Source organism: Loxodonta africana, chromosome Y (assembly GCF_030014295.1).
Source record: "Loxodonta africana isolate mLoxAfr1 chromosome Y, mLoxAfr1.hap2, whole genome shotgun sequence".
Lineage (NCBI taxonomy): Eukaryota > Metazoa > Chordata > Mammalia > Proboscidea > Elephantidae > Loxodonta > Loxodonta africana.
The window spans coordinates 22,933,934-22,953,592 of NC_087370.1; the positions used below are offsets into that span (position 1 = coordinate 22,933,934).

General features: G+C 42.9%; 1 protein-coding gene across 3 annotated transcripts in view; it reads right to left on the bottom strand.

Annotated features, from left to right (window-relative positions):
• The window catches only part of LOC135227241 (zinc finger protein 345-like), a 68,893-nt gene that overhangs the window by 12,611 nt on the left and 36,623 nt on the right, over nucleotides 1-19,659 (bottom strand). For 2 of the 3 annotated variants that reach the window (XR_010319860.1, XM_064278797.1), the window contains exon 6: nucleotides 18,053-18,298. Coding sequence is in view for 2 of the 3 variants with exons in the window: in XM_064278797.1 (XP_064134867.1) it covers nucleotides 18,053-18,298 (246 nt within the window). In the remaining variant the exon portion in view is untranslated. Of the gene's footprint in view, nucleotides 1-2,694; nucleotides 11,440-18,052; nucleotides 18,299-19,659 lie in introns of those variants that run through there. The other variant, XM_064278796.1, reaches the window with a different exon arrangement.

Sequence of the window (19,659 nt, forward strand, 5' to 3'; positions counted from 1 at the left end):
TTCTCCGAGCCATCACTGGGAAACTAGTTTTTCCAGAAAATCCACTAAAAAAAAAATGCAGTCAGATCCCTATCAGAGTTCTCCCTCTGGCTCAGGCTATTCGGATGTTAATGAAGCCACCTGGGGAGGGTGGGGGAGGGATCAGAGAGATAGGAGAGTAGCACCGCAGAATATAGCCAGAGTTGCTTGTCTTGCTTGGAATGAGTATTATATCTGAGATTTCCGCGGGGGCGTCGCCTATGTGTGCTGCCTGTGTGGAGATTGCCCCCAGGGGGTCTGGCCCACTGGAGTCACGGTCAGATCCTCAGGTGCCAGCCTGGGGCGGTGCACTCCCAACTCCAAAATCAGTCGCTGCCTCCCGGGGACTCCCCGTCCCACGTACCGCGTCGGCGCACCGCCTCCGCGAACCGGCTGGGCTCCCCCCCAGGGTCAGCTCAGGCGAGCGGAGCAGCTCCCCGCGCCTACGCCGTGACCGCGTGTCCCAGCTGGGACGCAACTCTCCCCCCTCCAAGACCCGTCACTGTCTCCCAGGGCCTTCTCCCACCGGCTGCGTCTTCACGCCACACACGCGAACCAGCTGGGCCCCCCCGGGTCAGTTCAGGGGGCGGGGCTGCCCCCCGCGCTCACGCCCCGCCAAAATCCCGGCGGAACAGCTCCCCGGCTGGGACGCCACTCTCCCCGCTCCAAGACCAGTCACTGCCTCCCGGGGACGTCTCCCACCGGCTGCGCCGCCACGCCGCCGGTGCAAACTGGCTGGGCCCCCTCCCGGAATGAGTTCGGGGGCTAGGGCTAGGCCCCTTGTTTGTGCGGTCTGCTCCCCTGGGCTTTGCCCCAAATCGGGCGCCGAAGGTCACCTGACTGGTACGCTTGCTCCAGGCTCTGAAAACAATCGCTGCCTCTTCGTATTTGTTCGTTCTCCGTCTCTAAATCTGTGTTTGTTGTTCAGGGTTCGTAGATTGTTATGTATGTGATTGATTCCCTTGTTTTTCCGAGTCTTTGTTGCAAGAGGGATCCACGGTAGCGTCCACCTAGTCCGCCATCTTGGCCCCACCCCTCTGCATTTTTATTAGTATATAAAACCCGTTGCTGTTGAGTCGATTCCACCTCATAGTAACCCTGTAGGACAGAGCAGAGCTGCCACATAGGGTTTCCAAGAAATGGCTGGTGAATTTGAACTGCCAACATTTGGGTTAGCAGCCAAGTTCTTAACTACAGTGTCACCAGGGCTCCTTATTACTATACAGGCATTTTAAAATAATGCAAATATACCTAAGATGGAGAATGCTTGCCCAAGGTCAACGGGTATCGTGGGGCCTGGCCAGAACGGAGGGGTGGCCAGGTGGCCAAGATCACCCTCCTATTGTCTGGGCCCATGCCCAGAGCCTCCCAACTGTGACCTTCACAGAGCTGAGGGGACCACACACCGATGGGGACCTGGATGAGTGCTCTCCGGAGGCATCCACACTGGCAGCTCCCCAAGCAGCACATCGCATACCAGCCTCCAGGACCAGAGTTTCCAAGGAGCGCCTGGTGGATACGAACTGCTGACCTTTTGGTTAGCAGCTATATCACTTAATCAGAGTCTAGAAAAAAGGGTAGTTGGGGTGATAATAGAATGGTTCTTAAACGTGGTGGCCATACAGAAAGATATCTAATGATATCTTTCTCCTGCTTAGCATCTGTATTTCCATCTCACCCATCTAGAGTGCATTTCCCTCTCAGGGCATCAGCGACAGGGGAAAGCCTTCTCTGTCAGCTCTGGAGGATGGTCCTTGTCATCAGTTTTCCTCTGGTCTAGGAGATTCTCAGCACAGGATCCTTGGGTCCAAAGGACATGCTCTGTTCCTGGCACTGTTTTCTTGGTGGTATGACTTCCCTGTCTCTCTCTCACTTCTCTTTTTTACATCTCAAAAGAAATTGCCTCAAGACACAATATAGTCTTGTAGATCTCATCAATATAACTGCCCTAATCCATTTCATTAACATCATAGTGATAGTATTTACAACATAGAGGAAAATCACATCAGATGACAAAACGGTGGACAATCACACAATACTGGGAATCATGGCTGAGCCAAATTAATACACATATTTTTGGCGGACACAATTCAATCCATAACAATCAGGCCACCAGGCAGTCTGTCGGATCTTGCCTGTCCTCATTCATTAGCCTCAGCTTCAATCCAAGTCTAAGGAACCTTGTACGAAGGCTAAATTGCTTTCTGCATGGTGGTTCACCACCTCAGTCAGCAATTCTGAAACTACTTTATGTGTATTAAAAGATTCAGCAAATAACATATTGTGTATAATGACGGGCAACATTATTAACATTAGGGAAAGCAGTAACACATAAAGGAGGGGAAAAGGCTAAAATGAACCCTGTGGTGTTGGACGGGAATCAGAGATCTTGTGGTTTTTAAAATATACACGGATCCATATATAAATAGGTGTAAATACGTCTTTCTATATGCATACTCACACATATATTTTCCTAACTTTTTCCACATTCAGGGACCAGCAGCAACAAGCATGCCTCATGCTGATATTTCTAAATACAAGAATGTGTCGCTTAACATCCACGATTCGATTTGTGAAATAGGATGTTATGTGATTTGGACGTTGTGCAAACCCGTATTATATATGGGATATGTATTTATATATCTTTGCTACAAATATATCAATTTTTTTTTTTTTTTTTTACCCGCGGAAGCTGCTCTACCTCTGCGGTAGCACCCAAAGCCTCAAGGTTTGCAAACTTGCAGCTTACATTGGCTGCCTCTGGATGTACTGTGCTCTCCAAGTAGCCCTGGTGAGCCTGGTTGGAATTGGAAGCCTCGAGGGATGAAGCAAAGCAGAGTGGCTGCAGACCAGTGCCTACCCACAGACTCCAAGCTGTGGGATGGCTGGGCTATGCATGCACCAGCGGCAGCTGCAGGAGTTGCAGCTCAGGGGCTGCAACCCGTAGTGGTGGTAGCTGCAACTTGGGGACCACAAACTGCACGCCAGGTTGGGGGTTGTAGCTGAGCTGTGGGAGCCAATCCGTGGTTGCCACAGCACTGCAACCTCAAGGCTGGCCCCATCTCTTGACACCCTGCCAATCAAGCCCCTCATCCCTACCGCACAGATACAGATGTGGCTGGACACTGCCTGAACAGACATCATGCGGTGTATTATCTGGGTTTCTTTGAGAAGTCTGATTTCAGGGCTTGGGCAGGAAAAGGACAAGATATGCTTTGAACACTGACAGAAAGTAATGTCCAAATTATGAGGATATGACTCAAAAGTCCAGAAACCTTCCTAGGGGACCTCCTAATAACCCAACCCAAAGCAAGAAAAGACAAAAAAGGTAATATGGATTAGTCTATACTGTGCACTTTAAAATGGTTACTTTCATTCTGCATCCCACTTTGGTGAGAGGCATCTGGGGTCTTAAATGCTAGCAAGCAGCCATCTAAGATGCATCAATTGGTCTCAGCAGGAGAGCAGTGGGATGCAGACCTCAATTCTCATAAAAAGACCAGAGTTAATGGTCTGATACTAGAACAAAATACTAGAGGGACCCCGGATATCATGGTTCCAGGACCCTTTGTTAGACCAAGACTGCAACCATTCCCAAAGCCAACACTTCAGACAGGAATTGCACTAGACTGTAAGACAGAAAATTATACTGGTGAGGAGTGGGCTTCTTGGACCAAGTAGACACATGCGACTATGTGGGCAACTCCTGACTGGAGGGGAGATGAGAAGGCAGAGGGGGTCAGAAGCTGGCTGAATGGACACGAAAACAGACAGCAGAGGAAAGGAGTGTGCTGTCTCATTAGGGAGAGAGCAACTGGGAGTATGTAGCCAGGTGTATATAAGTTTTTGTATGAGAGGCTGACTTGATTTGTAAACTTTCACTTAAAAGCACAATAAAAATTTTATAAAATAAAGAGCCTCTCCTACGGGAGCTGCAGCCCCAAATCCATTGCCTGTTGGTGGCACAGTGTCCACCCCCTATTTGCTGTCATGGTTGAGATCCCGCATAATTCCTAGGGCTATGCAGGGGCGTGATCCACGCTCCACGTTTCCCTCTCCCCCGACTCGTCACACCCCACAATGGGAGCTCACATGTGCAATGCCTATGCAGGCAGCCTCTTGCCTCTCCAAATCACGGGTGTGGGGGACATACAAAGAGGGAATCCAGTGAAGTAAAAAGGGTTTGTAGTAACAAATGGGTGCTACTTCATGATGTGCAACCAAACATCATTATTACCGCATGATTAGGTTAAAGATGTTTTAGTGTGTCTGGAACAGCTTCTTTAAAGCTTTTTATGCACAGAAAGGTACAGTATATAGAATATAAATCAAACAGTGCTGCAACAATGAGCTCAAGCACAACAATGATTGTAAGGATGGCTCAGGACCGGGCAGTGTTTCATTCTGTTGTGCACAGGGTCATTATGAGTCAGAAGCGACTCGATGGCACCTAACGACAACAAGTCAAACATTTGACTGACTAACATTAGATGCGAACCATCCTAACTTTTCCAACTTACATACGAATTCTACTTAAAGACGGAATTAGGAACAGAATTTCATAATCCAGGCACTGCTTTACTGCTATGAACAATTTAGTAAATAAATAAAGAGGGGGAGAAGAGAAGGGAAAGCCATTTCTTAAAGAATTTCAATTAATAAGCAGAAAAGAAATGATTGGAACAGAAACTAGCATTTGGTAAACACAACAGTATTACTCATAGGTAATACTTATCAACAGATACTGAAATTAGTATTCCAAAGTTCAATGAAAAACAGAATATTTGCACAATCTCAAAGTATCGCCCTATGAGAAACTTATTAATTATGCAGGGTAAGATATTAACTTTACGATAGGAAAGTATGGGAGGAAATGTGTTATATATAAAAACAAAACAAAACACTCTTAAGCCAAATACAAGATGAGTGTATTTAACTGTATGTAAAATAGCATTAATAAAAACATTAAAAAACATAGAACCACATTTGTTCAAGGCTCTTTCACGCACCCTTATTTATTTGCAATAGACAAAGACTTCAAGAAGAGTAAAATTTAGTTTGAAATGAGAAAGTAACAAACACTGTTGAGGACAGCCCCTTGTTAAAATGAAACTGTCATTTCTCCCAAAAACCCAAAGTAGTTCTAATGACACCTTCTTCGAGGTGGTTTGCTTTCTTACTACTCACTGAGAAACTTTATTCTTTAATCACAGATGTTTGGAAGTTTGCTGTTTGAAATTATAGAACGATGAAACATGCAAATTTTGACAGAGTAGTCTCTCCACTGATTTCTTATTTAGAAGTATGAAAAAGAACTAAAGGCTTTCCCACATACCTTATATTCATAAGTTCTCTCCACTGTGAATTCTTACATGTGTAGTTAGGGCTGAAGCCTGACTAAAAGCTTTCTCACACTGCTTACATTCAAAAGGCCCCTCTCTGCTGTGAGTTCTTATATGCGCACTGAGGGCTGAGGCCTGACTAAAGGCTTTCCCACATTCCTTACATTCATAAGACTTCTCTCCACTGTGAGTTCTTTTATGTGCAGTGAGGGCTGAAGCCTGACTAAAGGCTTTCCCGCATTCCTTACACTCATAAGGCCTCTCTCCACTGTGAGTTCTTATATGTCGAGTGAGGTGTGAGAAAAACCTGAAGGCTTTTCCACATTCCTTACATTCATAAGGTCTCTCTCCACTGTGAATTTTTACATGTTGAGTGAGGTGTGAGGAACGAATAAAAGCCTTCTGACATTGCTTACATTCATAAGGCCTCTCTCCACTGTGAATTCTTACATGTGAAATGAGGTGTGAGAAACAACCAAAGGCCTTCCCACATTTCTTACATTCATAAGGCCTCTCTCCACTGTGAGTTCGCATATGGGTAGCGAGGGCAGAGGAATCAGTAAGGGCCGTCCCACATTGCTTACATTCATAAGGTCTCTCTCCACTGTGAATTCTTCTATGTTTAGTAAGGTGTGAACAATACCTAAAGGTCTTCCCACATTCCTTACATTCATAAGGCCTCTGCCCATTGTGAGTTTTTGTATGTGCACTGAGGTTTGAGGACTGACTAAAGGCTTTCCCACATTCCTTACAGTGATAAGGCTTCTCTCCACTGTGAGTTCTTAAGTGTATAGTGAGGGATAAGGGTTGAGTAAAGGCTTTCCCACATTCTTTACATTCATAAGGCATCTCTCCACTATGAGTTCTTATGTGATTAGTGAGATGTGAGGAAAATTGAAAGGCTTTCCCACACTGCTTACATTCATAGGGCCTCTCTCCACTGAATTCTTAGATGTTGAGTGAGGTGTGAGGAACGACTAAAGGCTTTCCCACATTCCTTACATTCATACGGCTTATCTGTGTTATGAAATTTTTTTGTAAAATGAGGGATGAAGGATAACTATAGGTTTTACGACATTCTTTACATTCGTGCATATGACCTCTAAGGTGTGTCAAAAAGGATGAGAAACTACAGAAATCTTTCCTAGACTGGTTACATTCACAGCGTTTCTCATCAGTGAGTGCTGTCATGGGATTCTTAAGGGTTGAAATACAATTGAAATCCTTCTCATATACCTTACATATATGGGGTTTCTTTCCATTAAGAGCTCTCATAGGAGTGGATAGGTGAGAGGGACAACTGCAGGCTTCTCCACATTTCCTACACAGACAGTTATTGCATCTAGCGTGAGATCTGGTATGATGCTTATGTCGTGGGTAATCCAGGAAGGTTTTCCCACACTTTATGCATTCAAAAGGATTTGCTTCTGAAGGGTTTCTATTCAGCACAGTAAGAGCTGGAATCCAGCAGAAGGTTTTCCCACACTGTTTGCCTTCATTACTTTCACAGAGGCTCTCTACTGTATGACTTCTGTTAAAAAAAGGCAACATGCTGTTGAAAGTACATTTGTTCCCATTTTACCATTACAAAACACAGTGAACATGCATGGTATTTCCACAACTTGTCTCATGTTTCAGAGGTTAAATCATCTAGTAGAAATACTACCATGACTGTCGTTGTTTTGAAGAAAAATAAGGCTTTCTGAAAACTGTGTCCAAATCAAATATTTCTCAAATAATATCTGAGTTACATTTCTGAAAATGTGTTGTTGCAATTCTCTGAAGACACAATTTCACAATATATACGTGAACAAGTATGTGTCACTTAATGTCTACAATAACAAAAGACGTTATGTGATCTGAATGTTGTGTGAACACCATATATACAGTATATATGTTTATAGATCTTCGATACACATTTATCAAAGTAACCTCCATGCAAGCTGCTCTGCTTCTTCATTAATAACCGGACACTCAGGGTTTGCAAACTTTCACCTGCAATTGGCTGCCTCTGGGTGTGTGGCACTGCATAGAGGCCCCAGAGAGCCTGGTCGGAATCAGAAGCCATGAGGAATGGAGAGAAGTGGCTGCAGCCCGGTATCTTCCGACAGGCACAGATACACAGGGTGGCTGGTCAGAAACCTAATGCAGGAGATTAGATTATTGGTAGGACTATGAAAGGTGATACATGCTGAAAGTGCCATGGTCGACCGCCATCTTTGAGTGGGGCATTGCTGTTTCCTACTCAGGTTAAAATCCCACAGGCAATAGATTTGATCATTATGCAACGGGCGCTCTGCCCTCGTTCATGTCAGCAACTGCTGAACTGTTATGAACCACGTCAGTCCTGTTATATATACATAAATATATACGTGTGTATACACATACATGGAAACTCTGGTGGCGTAGTGGTTAAGAGCTACAGCTGCTAACAAAAAAGTCGGCTGTGCAAATCCAGCAGGTGCTCCTTGGAAATCCTATGGAGCAGTTCTACTGTGTCCTATAGGTTCGCTAGGAATAGGAATTGACTCCATGGCTACGGATTTATACATATAAATATTCTCCTGAGGTATGGTTTTCTCTTGTTTGAATGACACTCAGCTCAAGTGTATCCCCTGATTTTCATGCTGATCCTTACTGCCATACGATTCGGAGGTTTCTCCTAACATGGAGGACCAGGTGTTATTCTTCATGAATTGCTCCATTATATGTTCACTGGATAAGTTTTCTCCATAGCTAAGGTTTTGAGAGACTGACCCAATAACTCACGTTGAGGTTCACAATATGAAACAAAGAGGAAAGGAATTATTAGGAGGAAAAAAAGGCTGCTGTGAACAAAGAAAGACTTAGCCCCATTTTCCTGCTTCAGCATTTTGGCAATAGTTAGAAACACATTTACTAGGAAATACTTCCATGAGCACTGAGAGCGACAGTAACATGAATAGGCGTAATTAGGAGATCTAAGTAGAAAGATATTGGGCACGATACACATATATCATTAAGAGGAAACGGGTTTCCCTGAACACAAGTCTGAGAGGATTGCTACAGTCAGAAAAGTAAGCTCAGGTATCTGAGAAATTGTGTCTTCAATCCAAAAGAGACTTTTCTAGCTGACTGATCCCAATGTAATTCCCTCAGTGCAGGGATGGTCTTTCAAAAACATCTGGCTTTCCTGGTACTTCCCAACACAGTGGCCCTGGATGAGTCCTCTCTCCACTGTCCTCAGATCTTTCCCTTGCTTCTCTAGGAAAACAAATGTGTATACCAAACACTGTGCTCATGGAGAAACATATATCATGAGAGAAGACAGTGAAAAGCAACGAACATTTCCTTGATACTGGGCCAACATTTTGCTCTTCAGGGTCTCTGGAGATGGACAGGTGTGAGTTTATGTGTATCAAAATAATCGTGTCCAACATGTAATCAACACAGTAAAACTCAGTGCAAGGTTCCAAACAACAAATCTCTCAGTGCCCCTAAGTGATCGCTGAAGCCAATGTTTACACAGTTCAAGAATCTCCGGGCTTTTAATCACAGGAGAACTGAAAGCTCACTTTAATACACAGACCTTTTATCTTCCTGGGGGAAGCTAGGAAATGTGAGCTCAATGGACCAAGAAGCCACTGCCTGTTTATTTACCGATTTATTCACATTCCTCAGCCCAAATACTGAAACAAAATCTGTAAGTAAAATACTTTTGTTCACTAAATAAATAATGATGCCCTTCTTACCTACTGAGGCCAGGTTTCTGAAGGTTCCTATCATCACATCTCTGTAGAGTTTCTGCTTAGCAACACCCAGGAAAGCCCACTCTTCCTGGGTAAAGACCACGGCCACATCCTCGATGACCACTGAGTCCTAAAACATCCCACACATTCTGGGTCAGCCAGGTACCATGTACTCCAATGTTTTTAAAAATAAAGGGTGAGGCTGACAGTCCTGGAAAACTGAGAATTTGTAGGGAGTAGATAAGGTTCTGTGTTCCACCAAGGTCTATTTTACGGTATAGGTTATCAGCCTCATCCCTTCACTAACTACATTCACTTCCTCACTGATTGCATCCTGTTCCACAGACTTCCAGTCACTGAAATAATTTCCCTACATGCTGACCGTGACCAATTGCGGTCTTATTCTGCTCTCTTTATTGCCTAGAACAGTAAGAAAACATAGCAAAAATTAAAGAAATGCTCTTATTAAGATCATCACTTCCTTGTGAACAATTACAGTGCCTTTCGTAAGACCCACCAGAACACTAAACAACACAAAGCATGGGGTGAAGGCAAGGTGAGGTATTAATAACTGGGAAACACTGCAGAAGGACAGTTTTTCCTTTTGCCCCTCATAGCCACGGAAGGACCGAGGGCCCACACAAACAAGTGGCAAACTAAGGCCCTGAGCTAGTCATATTTTCTTGAACTCTTGGAGATCAGGAGGTGATAGGTCTAATTGCTGAAAAAAGAATACCCATTTGGAGAGTTTTTACTGTCATTCACCTATTTTCAAAAACTCAGGTGTGCTGTCATCTTATCTATCCCTTTCACAGAGACACAGGCAAAGGTAACTAAAAAGAGCTCAGGTGAGACAGGAAAAATGAGAATCCAGATCTCCCCACAATTCCCAAATTTTGAGACCTGATGCAACTGTTCACCAATTATTAGTGACTGCCTCCTCAACAAACAAACCCATACACCCTCACAAAAACACACTTTAATGTTATAAGGTGACAGAGAGCACTACCTGTGCAGAAACAAGAACAGGACACCCTTGTGTTTGCTGACTAAGAGGTTACGGTTTCCACTTTGTAGTGACTGTAAAATATGAGGAAACCCTGGTGGCGTACTGGGTAAGTGCTACGGCTGCTAACCAAAAGGTTGACAGTTCAAATCCACCAGGCACTCCTTGGAAACCCTATGGGGCAGCTCCACTCTGACCTATAGGGTCGCTATGAATCGGAATCGACTCAACGGCAACAGGTTTGGTTTTTTCTTTTTTTGCACAACATGATAAACATAATCAATGTGACCAAGTTATATGTGTAAATGCCATTGAACTGGCAAATGTTGTTATATATAAATTCTACCACAAAAATAAATAATTTTGTAAGTAAGTTGAAGTGTAGAAGGTTTACCTATTAAATTGCCTGTGAAGCCTAGGAAACAGAGGCTGATACACCAGCCCTCTAGAGGCTCCACTCCAAAATTCTCTCACTTTCGCAGCCCCTGGAAGGCACACAACCATGACTACCCGATCTGTGAACACTGGAATCCCCTGGTCTCTTTAAGTCTAACCTCTATGACATAGCACCAACCTAAAGACTTCCCCATAGAGTGAGGAGAGAAATAGCTGCTAATCTATGCCTTGGGTGCTAAAATAGAGCAGCTTTAGAGTAAGAAAGACTTGTCTTGGAGGGGAAGTGATATATCAGCTGTGTATTTCATCTCTAATCAAGTCTGGTTAAGATGGGATCTTAACAAACTTTGAGCTACAGCCAAAATCCAAAAGCCTCTTCTACTGCAGTGGGCCAGATTATATATTTTAAAGTCAGCAAAAACCCTAACATTCATTATACAATAGACTGAGCACCTATGATTTGTAAAAGGTTTTGGAAAAAGTTTTCAACACCCTGGCTCAATTTTTTCTCATGACTTTTCTAAGCAGATACTATTTCAAACATGTCATAGCTGAGAAAAGTTAGAAACATTCATTTAATCACATGTTCAACGTTATCCACATGGAATATTGCTGAGCTAGGGACAGAATGCAGGTCAATTTGTCTTTGCAGCCTAAATTCCTGACAACTCCATTTCTGTTCACATGCATACGGTTTTTTTGTTATTCTGGCTATTATTCTCCAACAACACCATGGACGACCTAAAGCCCTGACGGATACTAAGGAGAGGAGACAAATGAAGCAACCCATTCAATTCACAAGACCTGGAGCTACTTCTCCTGGTAAAGTCCTGTGTCTCAGACGAAACTTCTTCCCTTCAGGCTCTTAATTTTGGCTACATTTACTTATTCAGTTAGATTTAGGTAATATTGACACAGAGCCTGCTTCATGTTGGCAAAGCAGATACAGCTGTGAATAAAACAGAAATTTCCAGATGAACATGGATCATAAGTTCTTTGAGCATGGACAATACTTACATATACATGTATTTGTACTATATATATATATATCAGGTAGCGGTAATATTGAACAGAAGATTAGCACAGTAAGGTGACAAGTGACAAGTAACGCAAGCATATTTATCTTTAGTAAGTTAGCACAGGTAGAAAATAATCATTTTAGAAAACATAAGCTAGTGAAACCTGGCTTGATAAGGGAAAAAAAAGACTGTACTTTCAATTCTAGAAACTCGGAAGCAGGCTAGGATGATTTTGCAAGCACTCATATATATTTCACATGCACATCAATTTCAACAAGTCCCAACTTAGAGAGAGAGGAGTCAAAGGGCTCCTTCACACCTATGAAAGGTAAGATACGTTGCTTATACCCAGAAAAGAAAAGATCACTAGCAATAGGCTAAGCATGTAAATTTGAGAAACTGGAAAAACAAAAGCAGCGCAAATTAATAGTATAAAGAAGCTAACATGAAAATAAAGACCATAGTAACGACATGAGACACAAATGAAGACCTCTGGTTTCTGGTTCAATATATAAGGAGCTTGGTAATCATCAGGAAACCCTGGTGGCATAGTGGTTAAGTGCTACGGCTGCTAACCAAAAGGTCGACAGTCGAATCCGCCAAGTGGTCCTTGGAAACTCTATAAGGCAGTTCTACTCTGTCCTATAGGGTCGCTATGAGACAGAATCGACTCAACGGCACTGGGTTTTTGCTTTTGGTGGTCGTCATCGCTCCCATCCTCAGAAGAAAAAGCCTGAACACACTGAACTCAGAATATTGAGATCTCAGGGCAAACTGCTGCCCCAAAACTGGAGGGACACATAAGCAGATGCAGAGTATCACACCAGGGCAAACACCTAGGAGCAGAAGCTACCTCTAGGATCAGTATCAGCGTAAGAGAACTTAAAATGCAATTGATGAATTGCTGGAAGCTCGATGTGGACAACTTCAGGGTTACAAATGCCAGGGAGGCCGAGTCTCAGGGGGACCCACAGAGTTTTTGTTTTACCTGCAGGTACCCCATCAGGTTCTTGGTGTGCCCGTCAGAGGAAAATCTCCTTGTGTTTCCTTCCAGTAGGGGAAATGTGAGAAACAGCCATTTCAGAACTTTCCCAGAGGACACTATTCTTCCTGACAAGGCCTCCCTCTAGAGAACCTATTTTACCAGAGTCTAACTGAACTGCAGTAGCGAAATACCCAACTCCACCCCCATCTAGGCTTCCTGTCTCTCTGAATTTGTGAGGAGCAAAGCAGAGAAGCACTTTTACGGTATTGCTCTGGGCAGGGGCTCACTAAAAGACTGAGCCTTAATCACTGCGCTATACTAGACTTCCCTGTTGGCCACCCCTTGCTACTATATCAATAATTGTTATAATTTAACATGCTATAATTAGCCTGCTGGGGTGCTAATAAATAAAGTCTACAATATGTAATAACACATGGGTAGTGTAACCAGAGAGAGGGAAACTGTAATCAAGAAACCAAAGGAAACACTACAAATGGAAAAAACACTGTAACAGAAATTAAGAGTGCCTTTAACAGGTTTAACAAATGACAGGACAAAGCCAAGGAAAGAATCAGTGAGCGTGATGATACAGCTACAGAAACAGTCAAAACGGAAACGCAGAGAGAAAAAAAGAATGAAAAAGATAGAACAGAATATCCAAGAACTGTGGGACAATTTCTCAAGGTGGGCCATCCACATACTGAAAATATCAGAAAGGAAAGACAGTAGAAATGAACAGAAGAAATAGTTGAGGTAATGAGGAATGACAAACTTATAAAGGTGATGATGCACACCAAACCAAAGATTCAGGAAGTCCAGGCAACACCAAGCAGGATAAATACCCAAAAAATTACATCTTGTGATATTAGATTCAAACTACACAAAATCAAAGAGAAAATACTGAAAGAAGCCAGAGTGGGGTAAGATCACCATCCTATTAAAGAGCAAGATTAAGAGTTACATCAGATTTGTCTTAAGAAAAAAAAACCATGTAAGCAAAGTGAAAGTATAACAAAATATTTAGTGTTGAGAGAAGAGAGAAAAAAAAATACAAACCTACGATTCTGCATCCAGCAAAATTATCCTTCAAAAAAGATACTGTATGAGACCACTATTTATAAAAACTCATGAAATAAGTTTACACACAGAGAGAAACAATTTTTGATGGTTGAGAGGGAGCAGAGGGTTAGAGAGGGAAAACACTAATAGATAGTAGGTAAGTATACGGAAACTCAGCGAAGAGTAAGACAGTGGGCAATACTGGTGGAGTCAGCACAATCTGACCAGGGCAAAGGCATAGAAGTGTCACAGAAATTTAAAAAGGGGGGCTGGGGAGGAGAAAAAATGGAAAATAACGAGTGCTGGCAAAGATTTAGAGAAACCGGGACCATCATCCATTGCTGGTGGGAATGCAAAATGGTACGGCCTCTGTGGTAAAGTTTGGCAGTTCCTCAAAAAGCTGACTATAGAACTATGATATGACCCAGCAATCCCACTCCTAGCCAGATACCCAAAAGAATGAAACGCAGAAAATCAAACACCAATCTGTACACTAATATTCACTGCAGCACTATTCACAAAAGCCAAAATACAGACACAAACTAAATGTCCATCAACAGATGACTAGATCAACAAAATACAGTATATCCATAAACGGAATACTGCTTAGTCATTAAGAGAAACAAAGCCCTGAGAGATGTTAGAATATGGACGAACTTTGCTGAGTGACATAAGTCAGTCACAAAAGGACAAATACGATGATCCCACTTCTATGAAGTAGGCAAATGTAAAATGACCAAACTCATTAGTGGTTACCAGGGATGGAAAAGGAGGAAGAGGGTTCATTGCGTAGGGGACATTTAGTTTCTGTGACTGTGGTGGAATAAGGTGGGAAAAGATCGTAATAGTTGCACACCAGATAAACGTAACCAACGTCACTGCAGCATTATTGCTCTCGTTGCCATCAAGTCGATGACAACTCTTGGTGACCCTGTGTGTCCACAGTAGAGCTGCTCCAGAGAGTTTTCAAGGCTACGATCTTTGGAAGCAGATTACCGAGCCTATCTTCCAAGGAGCCCGTAGTTGGGTTCAAACCGCCAACTTTTCAGCCAGCAGTCCAGTGCTTCACAGTTTTCACCACCCATTCAATTATACAAGATTGTTAAATTGCGAGATGTTTCCTTATATTTACATTACAATTAAAAAGTTTTTCAAAAAAGAGTGAAGGAGAAACAAGGTTTCGAAACAAAAATGGAGGGCACTGGCCGCCAGTAGAACTTCCTTACAAAAAATGGTAAAAGAAGTTCTTCAGAGAGAAGGACTATGATACGGAACAGAAACTGGGGTCTGCATAAGGACAAGAAAAGTATTAAACAATTAATAAATAAACGTAATATAAAACTTTTATCTTTCTTATTCTTAATTGATCTAAAAGTCAACAGTTCATTCAAAATCATAACAGTAAAAATATATTACACAATTACAGTTTTAGGGATCAGTGAAATGAATGACAGCAATGTTATCGGGACAGGAGGGAGGAAGTGAGAATACAGTTATAAGGTACTTGTATGACCCATGAAGTCCCATAGTGTTACCTGAAAGTGGATTGGGATAGTGGTAAATGTATATTGTAAATGCTAAAGGAAAAAGCAAAGAAGAAAAAAAGGAAGTATAATTGGTATATTAAGAAGGGAGAATACAGAATCATATCCAAAGCTCAATTAAAACCAAAGGAGGTAGAAAAAGACATGAAAGCAAGAAAGAAGACAAAGAGCAAGGGCAATGAACAGAAAACACTAACAAACATGACAAAGAGTCCTGGTGGCACTGTGGTTAAGTGCCAGGTTGCTAAAATGAAACAATGGCAGTTCAAACCCACCAGCCGCTCTCTGAAAGATGTGACAATCTGCTTCCAAAAAGACTGTTGTTGTTGTGTGCCGTCAAGTCATTTCAGACTCACAACGACCCTATACGGTTTCATAAACTTTAATATTTCAGGGAGCAGAGCGCCAGATCTTTTCTCCCATGGAGCCGCTGGTGGGTTTGAATCACTGACTTTCCATTGACCTTTCGGTTAGCAGTCAAGTGTTTAACCACTGCAATGCCAGGGCTCCTTTTCCATAAAGATGACTGGCTTGGAAGACCTAAGGGTTAGTTATACTCTATCCCATAGGGTCGCTATGAGTCGGAACTGACTCGACGACACACAACATTAAACACGAAGACATTAATCTAACTATACCAATAACCCCCTTAAACGTTGATGGTCTATGTATACCAATTAAAAGAGACTACACTGTCTAAAAGAAAGTCACTTAAAACTCAAGGTCACAGATTAAAAGTAAAAGAAACTCAAAAGAAAGATGATGCGGCTTTATTATGTAATTTCAAGACAGAGCAGATTCCAGAGTAACAAAAATGATCAAGAGGGCCTAACACAATAAAAGGGTCAATTTTCAACAGGACCTAAGAATGCTTAAAGTGTATATGCCTAATAACAGAGTGCCAAAACATGAGAGGCAAAAACCAATAGAACTGCAAGTAGAAATAAACGGATCTACTATTATAGTTGGAGGCTTCAACACCCCTCAATTAGTAACCGACAGGGCCAACAGACAAAAAACAAGAAAGGTCATCCTTGAACTAACAACACTATCAACTGTATCTAACTGACATTTACACAATACGGGTTAGGCAGCTTGGTTTAAGTTCTTTGCCAGCGAAAATGGGGAGAAAGCTATCCCTGCTAATTTCTGCTAAATAACTAGCCTGCAGAGCAGGCATTTTGACAAACTCGAAGATTGCCTTAGAGAATATGTATAGTATGTATGGTAGAGGGTCAGGAAAAAGAGGAAGACCGTCAACAAGATGGATTGCAGAGTGTCTGCAACAATGGAATCAGGCAAAGCGACAACTGTGAGGATGGCGCAGGACTGGGCAGCGTTTCCTTCTGTTGGACACAGGGTCGCTGTGAGTTGGAACTGACTCGACGGCACCAAACAACAACAACATATTGTTATGAAAAGATCACCAGGATAGTTTCTTCATCTTTTGTGTAACAAACTAGGGGAAATAAAAAATTTCTATTTCCATTCGCTTGCTTTTATGCAAACACTGGCAAGATGCTTCAGAAAGTAATAAAGCTGGTCATTTAAAGGAAGCTAAGGGAAGAGAGGAGTGGGCTGGATGAGGACAAGAGCAGAAATGAGTTTTTATAAAGAATACTTTTCAAGTCCACATTGAGTTTTGAACTTTGAAGATATTACTTATTGGAAAAACATTAATTCCAGTGAACTATATTATACTATTAAAAACATGATACAAGTCAAATGAGACATTAAGTGTTTTTACGGGAATTCACGTTCATAATAACAAAACCAAGTAAAATTTAATCATTTAGGACCCAACAGTTATTAAACGGTCTAATGCACTTGTTCAAACCACAAAAGTAGAAATTCGGGCCCTGTTTCTAAACACAGTAATCACGAAGATCGGGGTCTGCACATGCATTTTCTCTCAGTCTGGAGAGTGTTCCTAAAACAGCTAAAGCATTTAATACGTTAGGGGTTCTGGCACTTGTTAAAAGGAATAGAAGTCTTTAAGAACCTCCTCAAGATTTAAGTAAGCTTTAGAGTAATGCTACATCAGTTAAAGTATGCATTCTTCTGTGTTTGAGAAATTTGTATCCGTTAAATTGAAAAATTCTCAGTAGAAACACGAATGATATAGAAATTTCCTTCCAGTAGAAACTATAACCTAAGAATTTACTTTCAAGCTTCTCATCTACTGACCTTCTCTAGCAAAAGAGAACACTTTCAGATTCTAATTTAAGGCTATGGAGAACATCAATAATCATAAGGACTAAATACCAGCTCTAGTCACAGGTGGGAGGACAAGGACCTAGACTGGGGAGTCATGCTTTCCACACACCTGAAAGCCTCAAGACAAAAGCATTTCCCATTGGGGAAAAAATGGATTTGTAGTCCCCACACAAGATCCAGCTGGACACGCTGTCCCCAGTTCATGTCTCTGTGGTATCAGGAGAGCAGCACCACCACTACCCAGGACCCATAAACTGTCAGGGCCTTCCCCTAAGAACTTGCCCCCGCTTTTCTAACCCATAAAAGTGTGAGAGGGAGAGTCAAGAACACTGGTCAGAGAGATGAGACAAGGATGACTCTGGATGGCAAGGCTCAGCCTCCACAGCCAGAGCTGCTCTGTCTTCAGGCTCTGGTCAGGAGACTCTGTCATTCAACACAGAGCACCAAGGCCCAGGGTGGGGATGTTAATGCCCCACGGTGCCAGCTCTGAGAGTCACATAAGGAAGGTGACCCCAGACATCTAAATCCTGAAAAGCCACATGTATATAGAGGAAGAGCCCAGTGACAGAGGAGCAGGGCCTCAGGGTGCCTCCTAGGCCTCCGCCCCCTGGCCTCCTCTGCCACCTTTTCTCTTCACTGAGGAACCACAGTCCCGCAGCACACAGCTGCTCCCCCAACAATTCAGATCCAGCCTCACCCACTTATGCTAAGGATAACCCAGTTCTCCACAGAACTCACCATTTCCTTCTTCAGCTTCTGGAAGTCTAATGGAATGTCATCTCTGAGCCCAAGAAGTTCCTTCAGGAAGGGGAACGGGAGCTGAAGCAGAGCGCTGGGCAGTTTGGAGGCAGATGAATAATGTCTGGTCCACACACCAGTCGGAGCAGTTGAAATACCTTCTTGTGATTCATGGATGTGCAAGATGGTCACCCTAGGTCCTAACTGCCTGGGCTGGACTAGTTCTCTCTGCACCACACCTGAGACCTGAAATAGAAGAAGGAAACAGTGTTGAGGAAGCAAGGAGTGACAGGCAGGGAGTGACAGGCAATGCTCCACCCTGAGGGCCTTTACACTGAAGGCAGAACAGGCTCCAGCCCCCACAGGACACACCTGCATTCTTCAGGCAGCTCCATGGGCCTCTCCTTTCTGCAACAAGATCACAGATGGAGGAATTTACCTCTCCCAGAGCATGAGAAGTAAGTAGGTCTGGCCAGCCTGCAAAACTTGAACCTGATTTCCTCCAGGGAGTTAGGGGTCCAATGTTCAAGTTCTAAGTTTACCTGTGTAACTTTATCCCTTACAGATTAACACATGCACTGTTATTTGATACTGACATGAGTAACTTGTCAGGAAGAAGACATTTTTTATGTTTTGTCAAGGAACTCATCACGGCCCATTCTTTTTAAATTATATGCATTTAAAACCCCTCTATTGTGCTTAAAATTTTTTTTTCATTTAATTTACAGCATTGTAATATGTGATCGATATTTTTTGTGTTGCCCGTTGAGTCCGCCCTCCCCCACCCCATCGTTCTCAAACCATGAAGCACTAGTTCCTAAGCTTTTCAGAAATCTGGAAGGATTGCTTAACGTTTTGTCTTTCTACCTTATAATAAATCAACAAATATATCAGAAAATCATTTATTTCTCAGCTGCAATTTCCCGCTTCTGTTCCCATTTCTTTCCTCCTTGTTCCCACCCCAGCTGACTCCTATTCTTTCATTTCTTGGTCTCCCACTCAACGTTCTTTCTCTTGCATGATCTTTATACCAACGTCTCCCCTTTAAGCGTTATTCTTCCTTTTATCATTTTCTCTAATAAAACCAAAAACCAGACCCGTTGCCCTCGCGTTGATTCTGACTCACAGAGATATAATCTATAGGTCAGAGTAGAACTGCCCCATCGGGTTTCCAAGGAGCGTCTGATGGATTCCAACTGCTGAACTTTTGGTGAGCAGCCAAACGCTTAACCACTGCGCCACCACTGTTTCCTTTCTCTAATTTTAAGACACATCCTTGTTCTAGAAATTTACACACTCATTTCTCCAAACTGAAATGCTCCTTCCACCCCACCCATAGCACATGCTGTCAGCCCTTGACAACTATGCATGCTGACGGATAAAACGAATTTTCGGAATCTTCGGTAACTTTTTAAGCAGTCTACTATGACTCCCGGCTTAGGTGGTTTTATTCCAGGTCTCCGAGGTCCCTGCATGTCTCCCCGCTCCCTGAGCACCACAGGTCTGCGCGGCTCCCACCACCTCACCTGTCCACGCACCGACACACACAGGGCGATCCCGGCGCCCGGGAGGCCCGGGACCCTGCAAGTCTCCCCGCTCCCTGAGCA